We start from the raw sequence: 23,285 nt of genomic DNA, 5'->3' as shown, positions 1-23,285 counted from the left end.
GGATGTTGCTAGAAGATTTATTTCTTCATGAGTAGCCTACCCTTTTCTTCATTATTATTATTATTATTATTATTTTGAGACCAAGTCTCACTCTGTCTCCAAGGCTAGAGTGCAGTGGCGCTATCTTGGCTCATTGCAACCTCGTGCCTCATCCTCCCGAGTAGCTGGGACTACAGGTGCGCAACACGACGCCCGGCTAATTTTTTGTATTTTTTGTAGAGAGAGGGTTTTGTCATGTTGGCCAGGCTGGTCTTGAACTCCTGACATCAGGTGATTCTCCTGCCTCAGCCCCTCAAAGTGCTGGGATTACAAGCGTGAGCCACTGCTCCTGGCCTAGCCTACCCCTTTCTAAAGTACATTTGAGTTTTGCAGTTGGCTTAAGTAGACTTTAGAGTGGTCTTGGTGTGTCTGAAACAGCTGAATATCCTTAATTGACTGCCCTTTGATTAGAAAATTCTAAAGTTTTACAATATTTATCTTAGAAAAAAAAGAAAATTCATATGGTAGCTTCAAACCTAGGCATATGCTTATGGTGAAGTGGAATCTGTGCCTAGATTGATGTAGAATAAGAATTTCATTCCATGTTCTTAAACCAGTAGCTGTTATGGCTCGAGATAGAGATGGTTTTAGTCATAAATTAAGTCTTTAATTCAATGCATTTTCATCAACTAATGGATTGATTCCACAGTGGAGTTAAAAAACCGGCCTTATACAAATCATAAGTCAGAAAGTTTGTTTTCCTGTCTTCAGGCACATTTTTACATTTTTTTATTATATGCCTGTGCACAAAGTTGAAATAGGTTGATATGACTTCTCTGCACTAATTTTTTGCTTAGGCAAAAAGAAAAACTCAGTGTGTGTATATAAAGTTAGTGTAAAATTTACTTCAAGTGCAGTCTAATTTTCACTAAACTGGGTTTTTGTCAATTGCATCTTTGACATTTCATAGATTAATCTTTTAAAAGATAGTAATTTTTAAAAAATTGGTTAAAACTTCTCTGTCTTGGTTTTACCGGTAATGATCTGAAAACCAAAATTTTAGTTTATAGAAAGATAATGTTTAAGAAATTCGGCACCATTTCATGTAATTTATAGGTTTGGGATAACTAAATTCTTTTTCATATGCTTCTTTGCTGCCTTAGTCATATTAGATGCACCTAAGGATGTTGTGCTCACTTGGAACACATACACAAAAAGGATGTTTTGCATACTTATTCACAAAAATAGTTGGTGATTTGTAACAAAACCTTGAAGTTTATGAATTAATAAGTACAAGCTAGGAGTTTGCATTGTTTGAATTATACATCATTGTAGAGGTATTTTTTTTTTGCCAGTTATTTAAGCTTTAATATTTTACCTTATTTGTGACTTCTGTTTAGTTTTGTTTTGTCAATCTCTGATTGGTATTGCCTAAGTGTGTTAGTTTTAGAAAACCAATCAACTTCATAGTAAAAGCTTGAGGCAGCTTTTGAAAAGAATCACTGTAAATTTTATCTGTCTTTTAAAAATAAACTTCACATCAGAGGAGAGATTTTTTGTTGTTGTTGTTTCTGACCTTCCCTGACATTAGTGCTTTAGTGTTAGGAAGTGAATTTCTGTTTTTATCTCTAGTCATAATAGGAAACAATAGTAAACCTTTTGAAGTCTTGATTTTAAAAATATCTATTATCTGTAGTCTAACACATATTTTAAGCTTTGGAGCTGTATGACCATCTTGTAAGAAGAGGTAAAATTCAGATTAGATGCTTTTGCTGCTCATTATTAGCTCTGATGAAAGGTAAAATACTTTTTAATTATAATGAAGAAGACTAATAAGTGGCTGAATTTGATTAAGATTACTGACCCACTTACACAGGAGTGGTGATGTAGCATCTTCCTTTTTGTATAAAAACTAGAAGCCGTAGCTTTAATTTGGCATATCAGTTCGGTTGATTTTAGCAATCAGATTTCTTTTTTTTTTTTTTTTTTTGAGACAGGGTCTCACTCTGTCATCTAGACTGGAGTGCAGTGGCACCATCACAGCTCACTGCATGCAGCCTTGGCCTCCCCACCCCCAGGCTCAAGTGATCCTCTCACCTCAGCCACTCAAGTAGCTCAAGTGATCCTCTCACCTCAGCCACTCAAGTAACTGGGACTACAGCTACACACCACTGTAGAGATGGAGTCTCACTGTATTTTCCAGGTTGGTTTCAAACTCCTGGGCTCAAGTGATCCTCCTGCCTCAGCCTCCCAAAGTGCTGGGATTATAGGCATGAGTCACCATGGCCGGCTTCAGATTTCTGTATTATAACTTTTTATTGAGATATAATTCACATAACATATAATTCATCATTTTAAAGTATACACCAAAAAGAAACCCCACACCCATTAGCAGTTAGTCCCAGTTACCCCTTGCCCTGAAACCACTAATTTACTTTCTGTTTCTCTAGATTTGCCTGTGTTGGACATCTCATATAAATGGAATCATACAATATATGTGACCTTTTTCTTTATAACCTTTAATAATTAATTTTAACTTTATTTTTTATTTTTTTTAAAGAGATGGGGTCTCACTCTGTCTCCTAGGCTGGAGTGCAGTGATACGGTTATGGCTCACTGCAACCTGAACTTCCAGGGCTGCTGAAGGTGTCCTCCTGCCTCAGCCTCCTGGCCACCATACCTGCTATTTTTTTTTTTTTTTTTTTTTTTTTTTGGTAGAGACCGACTGTGGCTATTTTGACCAGGCTGGTCTTGAACTCTTGACCTCAAACGTTTCTCCCACGTGGGCCTCCTAAAGTGATGGAATTACAGGTGTGAGCCACTGCACCTGCCCACCTGGCCTGTTTTTTAGTTTTTAAAGGTTGTGTTCACAAGGCACAAAATTTAGAAAATGTAAAAGGGTATCTTTTCCAAGTCATCAAGTTTTCCTTGGATATGACCAATACTACTGTTTTCTTTTCTGTCTTTCCAGAGATAGTCTGTGTAAAGCAAATATGTACATATTCTTTTTCATTCTTTGGCTTTTTGTTTATTTTTAAGACCGAAATACTGTCTTATTTCTTTGACTTTAAAAAGGAAAAATCTTTTACAAGGGTTGAAAAACTACCTATCAGGTACTATGTTCACTGCTTGGATGATGGGATCATTAGAAGCCCAAACCTTATATTATGCAGTATACTCATGTAAACAGACCTGCACGTGTACTCCCTGTCTGAAGTTTAAGAAGTACAATAAAAAACTTTTAAAAGATGTGTGGCGTAATTTACAACTCCTCTGAACATTTTATGCTTAATATATCTTGTAGATATTTTTTGCATGCATTCATTAAACTTACACATTCTCTTTTATGACTGTTAACATTCCACTGTATGGATGTGTCATCATTTGTTTTATCATTTTAAGGACTTCTCTCTTCCTGTCTAGTCTTTTGCTGTTATAAATGGGAATGCAGGGGATAAACTTGTATAGATATCATTTATCACAGGTGTGTGTATTTAAAGTCCTATAGTGGGTTTTAACAGTGAATTAAAAAAACTTAAAGTCCTGGAAAAACTTCTTTGTCGTAGGATGATATATGGATTTGTACTTTTGATATTTTCAAGTTGCCCTCTCATAGAGATTCTGTTATTTTATACTCCCAGTAACTGGCCAGTAACTTAGGGGAGAATGCTGGTTGACCTATACCCTTTCCAGCACTACCAGGCTTTGATTTTTGCCAGTCTGATAAGTAAAAAAAACCAGTATCTCAAGATGATTTTAATTTGCTTTCCTCTTAACTATGTACATATTCATAGCCATTTGCGTTTATTATCCTTTACTCATTTTTCTGTTAGGTATTTGGTCTTGCTGATTTGTAGGAAGCCTTTAAAAATTATTATTACTGTTAATGTATTTTTATTTTATTCTTTTTGTGTGTGTCAGAGTCTCGCTCTGTCACCCAGGCTGAAGTGCAGTGGTGCCATCTTGGCTTGCTGCAACTCTACCTCCTGGGTTCAAGCGATTCTCTTGCCTTAGCCTCCCGAGTACCTGGGATTATAGGCACACACCACCATGCCCAGCTAATTTTTTTATTTTTAGTAGAGACGGGGTTTCACCATGTTGGCCAGGCTGGTCTTGAGCTCCTGACCTCAAGTGATCTGACCTTCTTGGCCTCCCAGAGTGCTTGGATTACAGGCGTGAGCCACTGCTCCCGGCCGCTATTATTTTTTAATAGAGACGAGCTTTCACTACATTGAACAGGCTGGTCTGGGACTCCTGACTTCAAGCAATCTTCCTGCCTTGGCCTCCCAAAGTGCTGAGATTATAGGTGTGAGTCACCATGTCCAGCCCCCTTTTTATATTAGGGAAATGAGTTCTTTATAAGTTGCAAATACCTTTTCCTGGCTAGTTTGCTTTTTGATTTTGCTTAAATGATTTTGCCAGATTAAAAAATTTACAGAATATTAAATTTTATTTTATTTTTATTTCTTTGAGACAGAGTCTTTCCCTGTCACCCAGGCTGGAGTGCAGTGGTGTGATCTTGGCTCAGTGCACCTTCTGCCTCCTAGGTTCAAGTGATTCTCGTGCCTCAGCCTCCTGAGTAGCTGGGACTACAGGCGTGTGCCACCACACCAGGCTAATTTTTTTATTTTTAATAGAGATGGGGTTTCGTTATGTTGGCCAGGTTACTCTAGAATTCCTGGCCTTAAATGATCCACCGGCCTTGGCCTCTCAAAGTGCTGGGATTGCAGGTGTGAGCCACCACACCTGGCGTTATATAATATTAAATTGATCATCTTTTTTTTTTTTTTGTCCTTACTGGTTTTAGATTTTGTGTCTTATCAAAAAACTTTTCTCAGGATTTAGGAATAAAAAAATAAATACTAGATTCATCTGGAATTTATTTCAGTGTAAGATCCATTGAGTTCCAGTGATTTGTCGTGGCTTCTTTAAATGTGTGTACTAAGAAGTTAGATAGCTTTTTAGTTATTTATGGCATCATGTCTTCTGAACCATGTGAAGAACTAATTCTGTACAATTAGCTCTTTGGGATGAAAATGGAAATTCACTTATTTAATTTACTCATCACCGGGGAACTTGCTATATAAAGGAATCTTCTGGCAAATTAATTCATAAAGTGTCAGGATGCTTTAAAAATGCATAACCTTCAAATTTAACTTTTTAATTTTGTATACTTTTATTTTTTTATAATGAATATACACTTTTGTTTCTTTGTGTGAGATTATAGTATTTATAGTGAATTGTTAGAGGATTAGGATATAAGCACCTTAACTAATTAGATTAAAATGAACTCTAAAAAATGATTAGATATTCCAGAATAAATATTCTTACTGTGATTGAAAGAAAAACTTAGAAGCAAAGTCTTAGAAGAATTTAGGAATATTTTGGGGATGACATAATCATTCTTGTATTTTTGTTCAAGAAATAAATACTTGATTAAAGGGTGTTTTTTGTTTTTGGTTTTTTTTTGCTTGTTTCTTAGGATGGGAAGGCCATTGTGACTATGTGGTGATTACAGTTGTCTTACTACTGAGTTTCCTACTGAAATCATGGAGGAGAAACAGCAGATTATATTGGCTAATCAAGATGGTGGAACAGTGGCAGGAGCAGCACCTACCTTCTTTGTCATCTTAAAGCAGCCAGGAAATGGCAAAACTGATCAAGGAATTTTGGTTACTAATCAGGATGCCTGTACTTTGGCTAGTAGTGTGTCATCACCAGTAAAATCTAAAGGGAAGATTTGCCTTCCAGCTGATTGTACTGTGGGTGGAATCACTGTTACCCTCGATAACAATAGTATGTGGAATGAGTTCTATCATCGAAGCACAGAGATGATTCTGACCAAGCAAGGAAGACGCATGTTTCCTTACTGTCGTTATTGGATAACAGGTTTAGATTCAAATTTGAAGTATATTCTTGTCATGGATATATCTCCTGTGGATAACCATCGTTATAAGTGGAATGGTCGTTGGTGGGAACCCAGTGGGAAGGCTGAACCTCATGTTTTGGGGAGGGTTTTTATTCATCCAGAATCTCCTTCCACAGGTCATTATTGGATGCATCAACCAGTATCTTTCTATAAACTCAAACTTACCAACAATACACTGGACCAAGAAGGGCATATCATCTTGCACTCTATGCATCGTTACCTGCCGAGGCTTCATTTGGTGCCTGCAGAAAAGGCTGTGGAGGTGATACAATTAAATGGCCCTGGTGTCCACACTTTTACCTTCCCACAGACTGAATTCTTTGCAGTAACAGCTTATCAGAACATTCAGATTACTCAGCTGAAAATAGATTACAATCCATTTGCCAAAGGCTTTCGGGATGATGGGCTGAATAGTAAGCCCCAGAGAGATGGAAAACAAAAGAACAGCTCTGACCAAGAAGGGAATAATATTTCCAGTTCTTCTGGTCATCGGGTCCGTCTTACAGAAGGTCAGGGGTCAGAGATACAACCAGGTGATTTGGATCCTTTGTCAAGGGGTCATGAAACATCAGGCAAGGGTTTGGAGAAGACTTCCCTTAATATAAAACGAGACTTTCTTGGTTTCATGGATACTGATTCAGCACTTAGTGAAGTTCCTCAATTGAAGCAAGAGATTTCTGAATGGTAAGTAGTAGTTTTTCTGTTCTTAGAAATAAAAGGAAGATTGAGATGGGCCAGATGTTGGCTTTAACATCTTGGTTCTGTGGAATGCTACAGATGTTGATAAATGTAAGCCACTATAAAATATACTACAACTGCTTTTACATTCTGTGAAGTGACATCATTTTTCTGTAATGAGAGTCAGTTGGGTTCAGGATCTAGAATTGTAGGCAAATTGGATAACATCAGAATTATTCATATGTATTTAGAATGTTCCTTGATAGCCTTGGGGGATTGGTTCCAGGACCACCCAAGAATACCAACACCTGACTACATTTGAGACTCCGTCTCAAAAAAAAAAAAAAGAAAATCATACCAATTATGACAGCATAGATGAGCCTAGAGAATACTATGCTAAGTGAAATAGGCAAAACAAAAAAAAAGACAAATACTGCAAAATGTTCATAAAAGTAGAAAGTAGAATGGTGGATGCCAGAGGGTAGAGAGAGACTGAAAGATGTTGGTCAAAGGGTACAAAGCTTCAGTTATGCCAGGTAAATTTTAAAGAGAGTAAGCATGCTATTTTTTTTGAGACGGAGTCTTGCTCTGTCGCCCAGGCTAGAATGCAGTGGCACGATCTCCACTCACTGAAAGCTCCGCCTCCCAGGTTCACGCCATTCTCCTGCCTCAGCCTCCCGAGTAGCTGGGACTACAGGCGCCCACCACCACGCCCGGCTAATTTTTTTATATTTTTAGTAGAGATGGGGTTTCACTGTGTTAGCCAGGATGGTCTCGATCTTCTGACCTCATGATGTGCCCGCCTCGGCCTCCCAAAGTGCTGGGATTATAGGCGTGAGCCACTGCGCCTGGCCGTAAGCATACTATTTCAACAAGTAATAATTTTCAGCTTCTTCTTTGGTTGGGCAATTTATGGATTAGGATATCCCTCAGGCAGTAAATTCACAAATATTAGATGCAAATAACGACTCAATCCATTTTGTGCCTTATAATGATTTGGCGTTATTTTTCTTCCCTCTTCAGTTACAGTAGGCCCACCACATCTACTGGTTCTGCATCCACAGATACAGCTGGCCAACTAAGGGACTTGAGTATCCTCAGATTTTGGTATATGGGGAGGGTCCTGGAACCAGTCCCCCTCAGATACAGAAAGTTGCCTGTAATCATGAGTTGTCTATACAATCGATATTCCATGGAGGCTGCAGCTGTGTATTCAACTAACCACAAATCCAAAATATTTGGGATGAGGCGGGGGGAGAATTTCACAGTTCCAAAAAGCAAAATTGAATTTGACTATTGTGAATGATGCTGTTGTTTCTTTTTGTTTGAACTTGCCTTATTTTTGTTTGTTTATTTTTTTTGAGATGGAGTCTCACTCTGTCGCCCGGGCTGGAGTGCAGTGGTGCCGTCTCGGCTCACTGCAACCTCTGGCTCCCAGGTTCAAGTGATTCTCCTGCCTCAGCCTCCCAAGTAGCTGGGATTGCAGGTGTGTGCCACCATGTCTGGCTAAATTTTTTGTATTTTTTTAGTAGAGATGGGGTTTCACCATGTTGGCCAGGCTGGTCTCAAACTCCTGACCTCAGGTGATCCACCCGCCTCCACCTCCAAAAGTGTTGGAATTGCAGATGTGAGCCACCGCACCCGGCCTGAACTTGCCTTATTTTGATTTTTAAACCCAAGTTCAGCAAAAGTAAAGAAATCCCTGCACACAAATTTCCTTTACTTTCCTTTTCTTGCTAAAATTGTAGGCCACTAACAGCTACTATTTTTTGAATTTGGAATCTCCGTGCTCATGAATTCCCCTTGCCTCGTCTATGAGCTGGTTATTGCTTTGCTTTTTCTAAGGATTGTTGCAGCAGGAGGAAGTGCTGCTCAAGCAGTGCATACAGTTTTTTTGTCAAAGGGGAAAGGTTCTTTCAGGTTATACTTTTTGCTGTGGTATTGTTTGTAATTGCAACTGGTGGATGCCATCTTTAAACTTGATTCTTCAGCCACAGCTTAATCATCTTGATTATCTAACATAATTAAAATAAGATTTGGCCGGGCGCGGTGGCTCACGCCTGTAACCCCAGCACTTTGGGAGGCCGAGGCGGGCGGATCACGAGGTCAGGAGATCGAGACCATCCTGGCTAACACGGTGAAACCCCGTCTCTACTAAAAATACAAAAAATTAGCCGGGCGAGGTGGCAGGCGCCTGTAGTCCCAGCTAGACGGGAGGCTGAGGCAGGAGAATGGCGTGAACCCCGGGGGGCGGAGCTTGCAGTGAGCCGAGATCGCGCCACTGCACTCCAGCCTGGGTGAAAGAGCGAGACTCCGTCTCAAAAAAAAAAAAAAAAAGATTTAAACAGTTGACCACAAATTGTATTTTTACCCTTGTTACCCAGAAACAGTTTATTGTACCATTGGATGATGCAGAATTTATTACAATTCCTTTGGAGGATAGGGCCTGAAGGAGTTTGTTAGGTGAAAGGGTCAGACGTATGTTTGTTTGTTTTTCGAGACAGTGTATGGCTGTGTCACTTAGAATGGGTGCAGTAGCGCATTCACGGCTCACTGCAGCCCTGACTTCTGGACTTGGGTGATTCTCCTACCTCAGCCTCCTGAATAGCTGGGACTACTAATTTTTTTTATTTTTAGTAGAGACAAGGTTTTGCCATGTTGCCCAGGCTGGTCTCAAACTCGTGAGCTGAAGTGATCTGCCAGCCTTGGCTTTTCACAGTGCTGGGATTACAGGCATGAGCTGCCACACCCAGCCAGGCTTATTTTTTTGTTATAGAAAGCAGCTGTTGGGATTACATATGGTTGAGCTTTTGATTTTAATGGATCAAGAGAGTGGTTCAGATTTATTAACATATAGTATATCTGTCACTGAAGGGAGAAAAGCGACTTGAATCATGCTCTAAGAAATAGCGTTATTTTTATGTGCGAAAATGGTATTTAGCTATATGTAAACTTTTTCTCTAAGTGCTTGATAGGGGAGCAGAAATTATTTTTAGGCAGGAGTTGGGCAAATCTGGCCTATAGCCTATTTTAGTATGTATACAAGAATATGTGACAGAGACCATAGATGCTTGTAAAGCCTAAAATATTTACTATCTGTTCCTTTACAGGAAAAATTTGCCAACCTCTGATTTAAGGGTTTAAAAAATTATATACACGTGTGTGTGCACACACACACTATTTTCCCATTTTCTTTTTTTTTTTTTTTTTTGAGACAGAATCTCACTCTTTTGCCCAGGCCGGAGTGCAGTGGTGCTATCTCGGCTCACTGCAAGCTCTGCCTCCCGGGCTCACGCCATTTTCCTGCCTCAGCCTCCTGAGTAGCTGGGACTACAGGTGCCCGCCACCGCGCCTGGCTAATTTTTTGTATTTTTTTAGTAGAGACGGGGTTTCACCATGTTAGCCAGGATGGTCTCGATCTCCTGACCTCATGATCTGCCCACCTCAGCCTCCCAAAGTGCTGGGATTACAGGCGTGAGCCACCACGCCCGGCCTGTTTTCCCATTTTCTATTCAGTTACTGATATATGATTGCTCTGTCATTCTGCTTTGTTTTAGCTAATGTTATTGGTAAACGCACTGATCTTTATTCAGGCTTTATTTGCTACATTTGCGGTTGCTTGACCATTTTCTCGTACTTTAAACTCTTATTTTTTCTTCCTTGGCTTTTACCATACCATTCACGTGGTTCTCTTAACTCTTGATTTTTTCCCTTCTTTCAGTTATTCTTACTCCTTATAATATATTCAGATGTTTATTAAATGAAGGTTATTTCCTAGTATTATGCTCTTGTAGTCCTTATTTTTTCTTTTCTTTTTTTTTTTTTTTGGAGACCGAGTCTTGCCCTGTTGCCCAGACTGAAGTGCAGTGGTGTGATCTTGGCTCGCTGCAACCTCTGCCTCCTGGGTTCAAGTGATGCTTGTGCCTCAGCCTCTGGGTTAGCTGGAATTACAGGTGCATGCCACCATGCCTGCCTAATTTTTGTATTTTTAGTAGAGACAGGGTTTCACCATGTTGGTCAGGCTGGTCTCGAACTCCTGGCCTCAAGTGATCCACCTGCCTCAGCTTCCCAAAGTGCTAGGATTACAGGCGTGAGCTACCATGCCCAGCTGTTGTAGTCTTTTTCTTTCTTTCTTTTTTTTCTTTGAGATGGAGTTTTGCTCTTGTTTCCCAGGCTGGAGTGCAGTGGCACGATCTCAGTTCAGAGCAACCTCTGCTTCCTGGGTTCAGATGATTCTCCTGCCTCAGCCTCTGGAGTAGCTGGGATTACAGGCATGTGCCACCATGCCTGGCTAATTTTTGTATTTTTAGTAGAGACGGGGTTTCACCATGTTGGCCAGGCTGGTCTCGAACTCATGACCTCAGGTGATCCACCTGCCTCAACCTCCCAAAGTGCTGGAATTACAGGCGTGAGCCACCCCGTCCCTGGCCATCTTGTAGTCTTATCTATGACTTTAACCTCTTCTCCCATCTGATATTCATTATTATTATGTTTTGAGACGGAGTCTTGCTCTGTCGCCCAGGCTGAAGTGCAGTGGCGCGATCTCGACTCACTGCAACCTCCGCCTCCTGGGTTCAAGCATTTCTCCTGCCTCAGCCTCCCGAGTAGCTGGGATTACAGGCATGTGCCACCACACCTGGCTAATTTTTGTAGTTTTAATAGAGGTGGGCTTTCGCCATGTTGGCCAGGCTGGTTTTGAACTCTTGACCTCAGGTGACCCACCTACCTCAGCTTCCCAAGTGCTGGATTACAGGGGCAAGCCACTACATCCAACCAATTATTATTTTTTATTTTTATTTTTAGACAGTCTGGCTCTATTGCCTCAGCTGGAATGCAGTGGCACGATCTCGGCTCACTGCAACTTCTGCCTCCCAGGTTCAAGTGATTTTCCTGTCTCAGCCTGTGGGGTAGCTGGGATTACAGGTGCCCGCCACCATGCCTGACTAATTTTTTTGTAATTTTAGTAGAGATGGGGTTTCACCATGTTGGCCAGGCTGGTCTTGAAATCCTGACCTCAAGTGGCCCGCTCGCCTCAGCCTCCCAAAGTGTTAGGATTGTAGGCATGAGCCACTATGCCTGGCTTAGTAGTGATTATTTTTATTTTTATTGTTTTTTTAGACAGAGTCTCGCTGTGTTACCCAGGCTGAAACGTAGTGGCGTGATCTGGGCTCACTGCAACCTCCGCCTCCTGGGTTCAAGTGATTCTCCTGCCTCAGCCTCCCGAGTAGTTGAGACTACAGACGCGTGCCACCACGCCCAACTATTTTTTGTATTTTTAGTAGAGACGGGGTTTCACCATGTTGGTCAGGATGGTCTCGATCTCTTGACCTCTTGATCTGCCTGCCTTGGCCTCCCAAAATGTTGGGATTACAGATGTGAGCCATGGCGCCCGGCCAATAGTGATTATTTTTAAAGCCACTGATACTTCTAGCTTATTTGTCTCTCTTCTTAGTTCCAGACCTCTAGATCAAAATGTTCATTATTATAGACAATTCCAGCTGAATTTTTCTTTTTATTTAAATCCTGTCCTTTTTTGTTTGCATTAGCTATGATAGTCATTCAAATCAGAAACCTCTGCATTATTTTTGCCTCCTTACGTAAATCTGTTAAGTTATTCTCCTATTGATGCATATTTGGATTGTTTCTAGTTTTTGACTGTTATGAATAAAACTGCAAACTTTCTTACACGTGTCTTTGGTGGACATACGCACTAGTTTCTTTCTGTTAATGTCTAGGAGGAGAATTGCTGAGTCATACACTAGGCATACTTTTAGTAGACACTGCCAGAATTTTCCAAAAAGGATCATACCAACTTACACTTCCACCAAAAATGTGTGATGAGAGTTCCTGTTACTTCTACATCTTTGTTAGCACATGTGGTATTGTCTTTTTTGTTTTTCGCTATTCTGGTTTCACTATCTTTAGAGGCTACTGCTGCTTTTTTTTTCCCCTTTCTTTTTTTTTCAATCAGATCTTGCTCTGTTTGTTTCCCAGGCTGGAGTGCAGTGGCAGGTTCATGGCTTGCTGTAGCCTTGACCTCTTGGGCCCTAGTGATCCTCCTGCCTCAGCCTCCCTAGTAGCTGGGACTACAGGCATGCACCACCACGCCCAGTTAATTTTTAAAAAAGATTTATGTAGAAATGGGATCTTGCTATGTTGGCCAGGCTCTTCTCAAACTCCTGGCTACAAGGATCCTCCTACCAGGTCAGCCTCTGAAAGTGTTGGGATTGTGGGAGTGAGCCACTGTGCCCAGCTCTTTAGAGGCTTCTAATTCCATTAATGGATGACTGCTTATTTCCTGTAAGTAGAAATTCATCTTTGCCATCCCCTTTTTGTATGTTTACCTATTTCTTCTTTTTAAAAAAATTGTAGCTGTAGAAGGCAAAATCAATTCATACCCTACATGACCTTCAAACATCTGGGGAAAAATTATACTCCTTTATGATTTCTGTTATCTTTTATTCAGTCATTAAGTGTAACTGAATACCTTTTAGTTTCAGGTACTTTTCTAAGTACCAAATGAAACAAATTCCTGCATTATGGATCTTAGGTTTTACATAATTCCAACCTAAGCACGTATCATTCAGCTTTTCCATGTGTAACATAGTTTTCAGATGTTTTTCTGTTTGATTAGTTGATTGCACACTACCATGGGTGCACCTGGAGTTTCTGGCACATACATTTTTCTCCCAAGAAGGCTCATCAGAATGCAAGTGAGTGAGAATGACATTATTATAGAGAGAATCACTGCGGTTTGATTTTTTTTTTTTTTTTTTTTTTGAGACAAAGTCTCGCACTGTTGTGCCAGCTGGAGTGCAGTGGTGCAATCTTGGCTCACTGTAACCTCCACCTCCTGGGTTCAAGTGATTCTCCTGCCTCAGCCTCCCGAGTAGCTGGGATTTCAGGCACCTGCCACCAAGCCTGGCTAATTTTATGTAGAGATTTCACTATGTTGGCCAGGCTGGTCTCATGATCCGCCCGCCTCGGCCTCCCCAAGTGCCGGGATTACAGGCGTGAGCCACCGTGCCTGGCATGGTTTGATATATTTAAAACAAGAATTAATTCACAAATGTCAATATTAGACAAACATGAACAGTTTTACAAAAATGCTGCTCCCGCATTCTGGAATCCGTTTTTTTTTTTTTTTTTTTTTTTTCTGAACATTGTACATTCTATGGCAGGCATTTTTAAGGGGCTGTATTAGTATCCGTAAGATGTATTTAATCAGTTCTGTGTTGATGGACCCTGAAGTTATTTTAGTTTTTTTAGCCACTACAAATAATGCTTCAATAAAATTTCTTACACACATTTTTTATATACTTTTACAAATACAGTGATTAATTCTTAGGAATGGAATTGCCTAGATCAAGATTTTAAATTTTAACTAATTGCTAAATTATATTCTAAAAGGTTATAACCATTTATATCCCTACCCATAGTACATGAGCCTGCTGATTTTTGTATCATCTTTATTGTAGTCCAAAATACCATCCCCGCTGCATAACATCTACCTGGTTTCCCAGCTGCTTTTTCCCCCATGATCCCATGCTGTTATTTGGTAGACAGAAGGATCTTTGAAAAATATGACTTACAGGGGATTATGTCCCCTCTTAAAATTCTTAGTGGCTTTCCGTTGCACTTAAAGGCCACTTGCCTGATCTCTTTGGCCTTATCCCATTTATCTGTTGATGGACACTTGGATAGCTTCTACCTTTTTGCTATTGTGAATAATGGAGTTATGAATTCTTTTTTTTTGGAGATTGAGTCTCGCTCTGTCGCCCCCAGGCAGGATTGCAGAGGTGTGATCTTGGCTCACAGCAACCTCTGCCTTCTGTGTGCAAGCCATCCTCCCACCCTAGCCTCCAGAGTAGCTGGGATTACAGGCGTGTGCCACCACACCAAGCTAATTTTTGTGTTTTTATTAGAGGCGGGGTTTCGCCATGTTGGCCAGGCTGGTTTCGAACTCCTGACCTCAGGTGATCCACCCACCTCAGCCTCTCAAGTGCTGGATTACAGGAGTGAGCCACTGCACCTGGCCAATGAATTCTTTTGGGTATATACCCAGAAGTAGAATTGCTGGATCATATGGTAATTCTATTTTTAATTTTTTTGAGGAACCACAATACTGTTTTCCAAAGTGGCTGAACCACTCTATATTCCCATCAACAGTGCACAAGTGTTCTAATTTCTCCTTATCCTGGCCAGCACTTACTGTTTTTAATAATAGCCATCTTAATGGGTATGAAGGGATAGCTCATTGTGGTTTTTAATTTGCATTTCCCTAATGATAACAATGTTATTTAGGCATTTTTTCACATGTTTATTTACCATTTATATAAGGAGAAATGTTTATTCAAGTGCTTTGCCCATTTAAAAATTGAGTCGTTATTTTGTTGTTGAGATGCAGGAGTTCTTTATATATTTTGGATATTAATCCGTTAGATAAATGATTTGCAAATCTTTTCTCTCATTCTGTGGGTTGTCTTTTCATTCTTATATAGTGTGTTTTGATGCACAAGTTTTTAATTTTAATGAAGTATACAATTTTCCTATTCTTTATTCTCTTGCCTGTGCTTTTGATGTTATGCTTAAGAAACCATTGCCAAATCTAACATTAGGAAGAGTTTCCCTTACGTTTCTTACTAAGAGTTTTATAGTTTTACCTCTTAAGTTTAGGTCTGCAATCAATTTTGAATTTTTTTTTTTTTTTTTGAGACAGAGTCTTACTCTGTTACCCAGGCCGGAGTGCAGTGGTGTGATCTTCACTCACTGCAACCTCCACCTCCCAGGTTCAAGTGATTCTCCTACCTCAGCCTCCCGAGTAGCTGGGATTGCAGGCGCTTGCCACCATGCCCGGCTAATTTTTATATTTTTAGTAGAGATGAGGTTTTGCCATGTTGGCTAGGCTGGTGTCGAACTCCTGACCTCAAGTGATCTGCCTGCCTCAGCCTCCCAAAGTGTTGGGATTACAGGCATGAGCCACCACGCCTGAGTGTTTTTATTAGTGGTATAAGGTAAGGCTTCAGCTTCATTCTTTTGCATGTGTGTATCCAGTTTTCCTGTCACAATTCATTGCAAAGAGTGTCCTGGCCAGGTGCTGTGGGTCACACCTGTAATCCCAGCACTTTGGGAGGCCGAGGCAGGCGGATCATGAGGTCAGAAGTTCGGGACCAGTGTGGCCAACATAGTGAAACCCTGTCTCTACTAAAAATACAAAAAAAAATTATCTAGGCACGGTGGTGCACACCTGTAGTCCCAGCTACTCAGGAGGCTGAGGCAGGAGAATCGCTTGAACCCGGGAGGCAGAGGTTGCAGTGAGCCGAGATTGCACCACTGCCCTCCAGCCTGGGCAGCAGAGCGAGATTCCGTCTCAGAAAAAAAAAAAAACACAAAACGAAAAGACTGTCCTTTGCACCTGTTGAAAATCAATTGACCACATATGTGCGAATTGATTTCTCAGCTCTCTGTATTCTGTTCACCTGTATGTTTATGTTTATCTTTATGCCAGTACCACATTATTTTGATTACTAGACATTTTCAAATTGGGCAGTGTGAGACCACCAACTTTGTTCTTATTTTTCAAAATTGTTTTTGCTATTTAAGGTCCTTTGGGAGTCCATTTTCTTTTTTTTGAGACTGAGTCTTGCTCTGCTGCCCAGGCTGGAATGCAGTGGTGTGATCTCGGCTCGCTGCAACCTCCGCCTCCCGTGTTTAAGCAATTCTCCTGTCTCAGCCTCCTGAGTAGCTGGGACTACAGGTGCGCGCCACCGCGCCCGGCTAATGTTTTGTATTTTTAGTGGAGACGGGGTTTCACCATATTGGCCAGGCTGGTCTTAAACCCCTGATCTTGTGATCCACCCGCCTTGGCCTCCCAAAGTGCTGGGATTACAGGGATTATAGGCATGAACCACCGTGCTGGGCCGAGGTTTCATTTTCTACTTCTGAAAAATCCTGTTGGGATTTTGATAAGGGTTTTGTTGAATTCGTTCAACACTTTGAGTTGTCTTCCTATTCATGAACATGGGATATCTTTCCATTTTAATTTTTTTCAGTAATGCTTTTATGGTTTTCACTGTAAAAGTGTTTTGCTGGCCGGGCGCGGTGGCTCACGCTTGTAATCCCAGCACTTTGGGAGGCCGAGGCAGGCGGATCACGAGGTCAAGAGATCGAGACCACGGTGAAACCCCGTCTCTACTAAAAATACAAAAAAATTAGCCGGGCGTGGTGGCGGGCACCTGTAGTCCCAGCTACTCGGAGAGGCTGAGGCAGGAGAATGGCGTGAACCCGGGAGGCGGAGCTTGCAGTGAGCCGAGATTGCGCCACTGCACCCCAGCCCGGGCGACAGAGCGAGACTCCGTCTCAAAAAAAAAAAAAAAAGTGTTTTGCTTTCTTAGTTAAATCTCTTCCTAAGTATTTTATTCTTTTTGATGCTATTATATATTGAGTGGTTTTCTTTTCTTTTTATATTGCCCATTGCTGTTTTGTATTGCATATTGTTTATTGTGTTGAAATACACTTGATTTTTGTGTGTTGAGTTTGTATCCTTCAACTTTGCTGAATTGTTTATTGAGTGGTTTGTGTGTGTGGTGTGTTGTGTTGTGTTGGGGGGACTGAGAGTGCGTTTTTTTTTGTGTATGTGTGTGTTTTTGAAAATTTTCTTTATATAAGATTGCACCATCTATTAAAAGAGATATCTTTACAAACTCCTTGACAATTTGAATATGCTTTTTTCTTTTTCTTGTCTAATTGCTCTAAATACAACTTTCGGTAGTAGGTGGCAAATAGTGGCAAAAGTGGGAGCATTATGGTTGTAGTTTGTCTTTTTCTAGTGATTAGCAAAGTTGAACACCTTTTTGTATTATTTATTGGCCGTTGGGATTACTCAGGTGATTGTGTACGTCCCTGTGTGTATATTCTTGGACACTGTTTTCTTCCCTTGATCAGTTTGTCTACACTTAAGGCCCAAATCACATTGTTTTAATTGGTATAGCTTTATGATGGTAACTGCCTGACCATGGTCCTGCTGTATTCCACCTCTGTGGTAAGGCGTTTTTCTAACTAGTCGTTGTTGGTTCTTTACTTTGATGCATTTCTTACTCTGTCTCTTGAGTGTATTGCTCAGGTTGTAGCAGCATTCTTCTAGTTTTGCCCTTGTCAGAATTATAATTTTTAAAAGGAAATTCAATACTGTTACTAATCTGCTTAACTTTTCAGAGGTACACAGTTGCCTTACAATTTAAAAAATTAAGTAAAAATAGTACTGTTCTGTTTTAACTCCCCCTGATGTATTGAATAAGAACCCATAGTTAGTCTCCATAGGCTGAAATGCATGGTCCCCAACAAGACTGCGCCTAGTTGAGACATTAACCACAACTGGAGATCCTAGGCCACCTGTACTTTTCACCAGTTGGCTACAAATCCTGAGATTCTCACAGTCTCCCTCAGGTTCACTAATTCACTAGACTCATAGAACTCAGGAAAATGCTGTATTTAGAGTTAGAATTTTGCTGTAAAGAATACAAATTAGGACCAGCCTAATGAGACGTAAAGAACAAGGTCTGGGAGGGTCTCACGTGCAGAGCTTCCATGTCCTCTCCCCATGGAAACATATAGGGTACATCACCCTTCTGGGACATCAATGTGTTCACCAATCAGGAAGCTTTATTAAGCTTTGGTATTCAAAATTTTGGGGGTTCATTACATAGGGGTAATTGACAAAATCTGTGATTGAACTTAATCTTCAGTTCTTTCCCCCACCCTAGAGGTTGAGCTGGTTCAGAGTCCCATTTCTTTAATCACAGTGTTGTTCTTTTTGGAGACCAGCGCCATCCTGGATCTATTTAGGGGGTCTACCACAGGTCATGTCATTAGTATAAACTCAGGTGTGAGCCAGTGGGTTCATGAATGACAGTCCCTTCTGTCACTCTGGGAATACCAAAGATTTTAGAAGCTTTGTACCAGGAACCCTGGACAAAGACCAGACAAGCTCATTATATAGCAAATACATAATATATAATTTAAAAAGATTAAATAAAACCACTTATGATGAAAAATAGTAGTGACTTGGCTTTACCGTTTTTCACCCCCTAGTTTTCTTTATAGAGGAAATTAGTTTTTCCATTTTAGCTATTTCTTGTGGTATTTGCCTCTGTCTAGGTCATATGCATAATGCCAAATAATTATCAATTTTACATGTAATCCATTTAAAATTATTTTCTGGTACAATATATAGGCTGTTTAGTTGTTACTGTTTTTAAATCCTCGTAGTATACTCTTTTTTTTTTTTTTTTTTTTAATTCTCTTAGTGTCATTATCATAATTTTTGGTCAACTAATTTTTCTTTCTTTTTGAGACAGAGTCTCACTTGGTTGCCCAGGCTGGAGTTGTAGTGGGTGATCACAGTTCACTGCAGCGTCAACCTGCCAGGCTCAAGTGATCCTCCCACCTCAGCCTCCCGAGTAGCTGAGACTATAAGTGTGTGCCACCTTGCTTAGTTAATTTTTTTATTTTTGTAGAGATAGGATTTCACCATGTTTCCCAGGCAGGTCTTGAACTCCTGCGCTGAAGTAATCCTCCTGCCTTGGCCTCCCAAAGTGCTGGGATTACAGGCTTGAGCCACCATGCTTGGCCAAATAATCCATTTTTTTATGTTATAAGATAAATATTCTATACTGCTGAGCCAAATGTCATACTATGAGTTAATTTTCTTTTATAACTTTGTTTTGTAGTAGTTCATTACTGCTTTTTTTTTTTTTTTAATATTCGTAGTTTTATATGTACTGGTGCTTATTCTACCCACATTCTTTTTTTTGTTTTTCCGAGACGGAGTTTTGCTCTTATTGTCCAGGCTGGAGTGCAATGGCGTGATCTCGGCTCACTGCAACCTCTGCCTCCCAGGTTCAAGCGATTCTTCTGCCTCAGCTTCCCGAGTAGCTGGGATTACAGGCATGCGCCACCATGCCCAGCTAATTTTGTATTTTTAGTAGAGATGAGGTTTCTCCATGTTGGTTAGGCTGGTCTCGAACTCCTGACCTCAGGTGATCTGCCTGCCTCGGCCACCCAAAGTGTTGGGATTATAGGCGTGAGGCGCTGCACCCCCCTTCTACCTACATTATTTAAAAAAATCTTTTGGTTCATTCATACACATAGACACACATATATACATATATGTGCATACACATATTCACCTATTGAAAGTAAATTTTTGTGTGTACCTCCTCTGCATACTTCCTTCGGGAGCTCTTTATTCTCCTTTGCCAATCTGATCTGGTTGTTCTCTAGGCTCTTACCAAGCTGCCATCTTGGGATTTTCCTTTGCTATCATCCTGCTAACTTTACATTTGCTATTTTCATGTAGGTTCTTTTTATTTATTTATTTTTTTGAGATGGAATCTCTGTCGCCCAGGCTGGATTACAGTGGTGTGATCTCGGCTCATTGCAACCTCTGTCACCTGGGTTCAAGGGATTCTCCTGCCTCAGCCTCCCAAGTAGCTGGGACTACAGGCTCATGCCTCTACGCCCGGCTAATTTTTGTTTTTGGTAGAGATGGGTTTCACCATTTTGGCCAGGCTGATCTTGAGCTCCTGACCTCAAGTGATCCTCCTTTCTCAGCCTCCCAAAGTGCTGGGATTACAAGTGTGAGCCACCACATCCGGCCTCATGGAGGTTCTTTTGTGTCCTGTGTCTTAAGCTGTCTTTACTGGTTTGTGTTGTTTTTGTTGTTTTGTGAAGTTCATTTTTCAGTAGTTTCTTTAGAAAGTATCTATAGAACATAGAATTTTAAGATGTTTAAGTAAAATTACTTATGATGAAAATAGTTCCCAGCTTCACCTCTCTTCACCCCTCAATTTTTTCTTATATGTTGGGAATTGGCTTTATTCTGCTTCTCAAACTTTATAAAATTGTTTCTGTAACGAGTTCTTTGAAAATGTATTGTTGCCTCCCAGTTTCCTATTGAGAAGTTTGATGCCATGTTTTGCTTTGGTGATTTGAATGTAACCTTGCCCCCTTTTGCTTTCAGAACCTTTTATTGATCCTTCATATTATGAAATTTCTGTTATAAACCTTGGTGTGGTTGTTCTCATCATTGTACTGTGCTTTATTTTTTTAAATTGAGACAGGGTTTTGCTTTGTTACCCAGGCTGCAGTGCTGGGACACAATCCATGGCTCACTGCAAGCTTGGTCTCCTGGTCTCCTCAAGTGATCCTCTCATCTCAGCCTCCTGAGTAGTTGGGACTGACTACAGGTGTGCACCACCACACCTGGCTAATTTTTTATTTTTTGTAGATACAAGGTCTCACTGTGTTTCCCAGGTTGGTCCCTGCCTCCTGGGCTCAAGCAGTCCTCCTGCCTCAGCCTGCCAAGAGCTCTTTTATTTTCTTCTGTACTCTACATTTCTCTTTTCCAGTGGATTTCTTAGTTCTTTGTTCTGTTAATTAAAGCACTAGTTTTTTTGTTTTGTTTTGTTTTGTTTTTTGTTTTTTTTTTTTTTGGAGATAGGGTCTCACTTTGTCACCCAGGCTGGACTGCAGTGGCACGATCTTGGCTCACTGCAGCCTTGACCTCCTGGGGTCAAGTGATCATCCCGCATCAGCCCCATAGGTAGGTAGTTGGGACTACAGGCATGAACACTTGGCTAATTATTTTTTGTAATTTTTGTAGAGACAGGGTTTCGCCATGTTGCCCAGGCTGGTCTTGAACTCCTGAGCTCAAGCAATCTGCCCATCTTGACCTCCCAAACTGCTGGGATTACAGGCGTGACCCACCGTGCACGGCCTAAGCACCAGTTTTGTTTTTTTTCCCTTTTCTTTTTTTTAAAAAAATTATTTTAAGTTCCTGGATACATGTGCAGGATGTGCAGGTTAGTTACATAGGGCGTGCTAATCACCAGTTTTATGGAAGGCATTATAATATGGGTTCTTATGTGCACCCTTATTGCCTATATGTATGTTTATCATAGCATCTGTTAAATTACATCATATTGTCTACTTGTCTGTCTCCTGCATTGGCCTGTAAATTCCTTGAATGTAGAGACAGTGTTTTATTTACTTTGTTAATCTCTGTGCCTAACAAAATGTCTGGCATTACTGGGCACTCAGCAAATGTTAAGTGAATGAGTTTATCATGAGTATTTAAAACTTTCTTAATGTGTCTTGGAGTGGCTGGTGTTGTCACACATTAATATGTAGTGTTATTTGTTGCATTGATTACATAATGCCAACAAAAAAAATCCTTTTAATTAACTGATACTTGTAATTCATTGATTTTGCCTAGATATTCTTTTGCCTAATTTATTTGGATGGAAGAGACTTCTCAGAAGAATGAAACTTAACTGTTTGTAAAATTCTTTCCTCAAGGCAAGATTTCATGCATTACATATAAAGTTTTTGTAGGAAAATAGAAGAAATGCTTTCTGAGAGTGTTTATAACTTACCAAGTTCAATTTCTCAGGAAGATGTGAAAGCAGTTATTGCAGTAGCAGCCCAGATCTAGCCTCACGAGGTTTCCCAGCTACTGCGAACAAAATGCATGTTGTGTGCTAAATGAAAAGAAGATAAACATTTTTTTTCTACATTATGAGAGTTATGTCTTGAAATGTGAAGATACCGAGAGAATAATAGCAAGTTATTTAAGCATTAATCTTAAATTACTTGATATAGAATGTCATTTATATGTGATATACATAAGAACTGAGATAATTGGGAAAGGGAAAAGAGTGGGCTAGATTATGGAAATTGATTGGCTTGAGGCTTTTCTGTAGTTTTTGCTTGCTTAACCTTTAAAAACAGATAAAGGGAAACTGGATTTTGTTAATGGCTAATAACTATACATTTACTAAAAATTATTGAGTTAACACTTAAAATGTGGGTGGCTTTTATATTATGTAACTTATACAGTAAAGTTTTGAAAAAATTGATAAAGAGAGAGCTGTTTTCACCAGTTAAGTGAAATGTTTGAAAGGGGGAAGTCGTTTTGGTTTTCACATTTAAGTCTGTGATCTGTCTTGAATTATTAATAATTTTTGTACATGATGTGAAGGGTCAGGGTTCGTATTTTTCCATGCAGATGGCTAGGTGCTCTAGCATCACTTACTGAAAATAATTTTCTCCATTAAACTGCATTGTCGCTTAGGAAAATCAGGTGACTATATGTGTACAGGTAGGTTTATTTTATACTAAATTCTGTTTCATTGATTTATTTGTCCATGTTTTCTATTATTTTGGGCAATACCATGCTGTCTTAATGATAGTAGGTTTATAATAAGTCTTAGAATCTGGCAATGTAAGACTTTGAACCCCCCATTATTTTGGTTATTCTGGGTTCTTTGTATTTCCACATAAATTTTGAGTCAGCTTTTCAGTTTCTGTGAAAAAACTCGCTGGAATTGCCTTGAACAATAGATCCAATTGAAAAGACTTGATATTTTGACATCATTGAATCTTCTGATAAACATGGTATATATCTCTGTTTATTTAGATCTTATTTAGTTTATCTCAAACATTCATTCTTTTTAGTCTTTAATTGGACTTATTCCTAGGTGTTTTAAAAAATGATCTTTGTAATTGGCATTTAAAATAATTTCCCAATTTTGGCCGGGCATGGTGGTTCACGCCTGTAGTAATCCCAGCACTTTGGGAGGCCGAGGCGGGAGGATCATGAAGTCAGGAGATCGAGACCATCCTGGCTAACACGGTGAAT

The 23,285-nt window shown here is 40.1% G+C and overlaps 1 protein-coding gene across 5 annotated transcripts in view; it reads left to right on the top strand.

Moving 5' to 3' along the window:
• The window catches only part of MGA (MAX dimerization protein MGA), a 111,301-nt gene that overhangs the window by 3,008 nt on the left and 85,008 nt on the right, over positions 1-23,285 (top strand). For 4 of the 5 annotated variants that reach the window (XM_030814264.1, XM_030814262.1, XM_030814263.1 and 1 more), the window contains exon 2: positions 5,462-6,592. In XM_030814264.1, the coding sequence (XP_030670124.1) occupies positions 5,529-6,592 (1,064 nt within the window). In that variant the 5' untranslated portion in view covers positions 5,462-5,528. Of the gene's footprint in view, positions 1-2,165; positions 2,183-5,461; positions 6,593-23,285 lie in introns of those variants that run through there. The other variant, XM_030814261.1, reaches the window with a different exon arrangement.

Source organism: Nomascus leucogenys, chromosome 6 (assembly GCF_006542625.1).
Source record: "Nomascus leucogenys isolate Asia chromosome 6, Asia_NLE_v1, whole genome shotgun sequence".
In the NCBI taxonomy this organism is placed as follows: Eukaryota; Metazoa; Chordata; class Mammalia; order Primates; family Hylobatidae; genus Nomascus; species Nomascus leucogenys.
The sequence above is the reverse complement of the archived record's forward strand: the minus strand, read 5'-3'. Positions and strand labels throughout refer to the sequence as shown.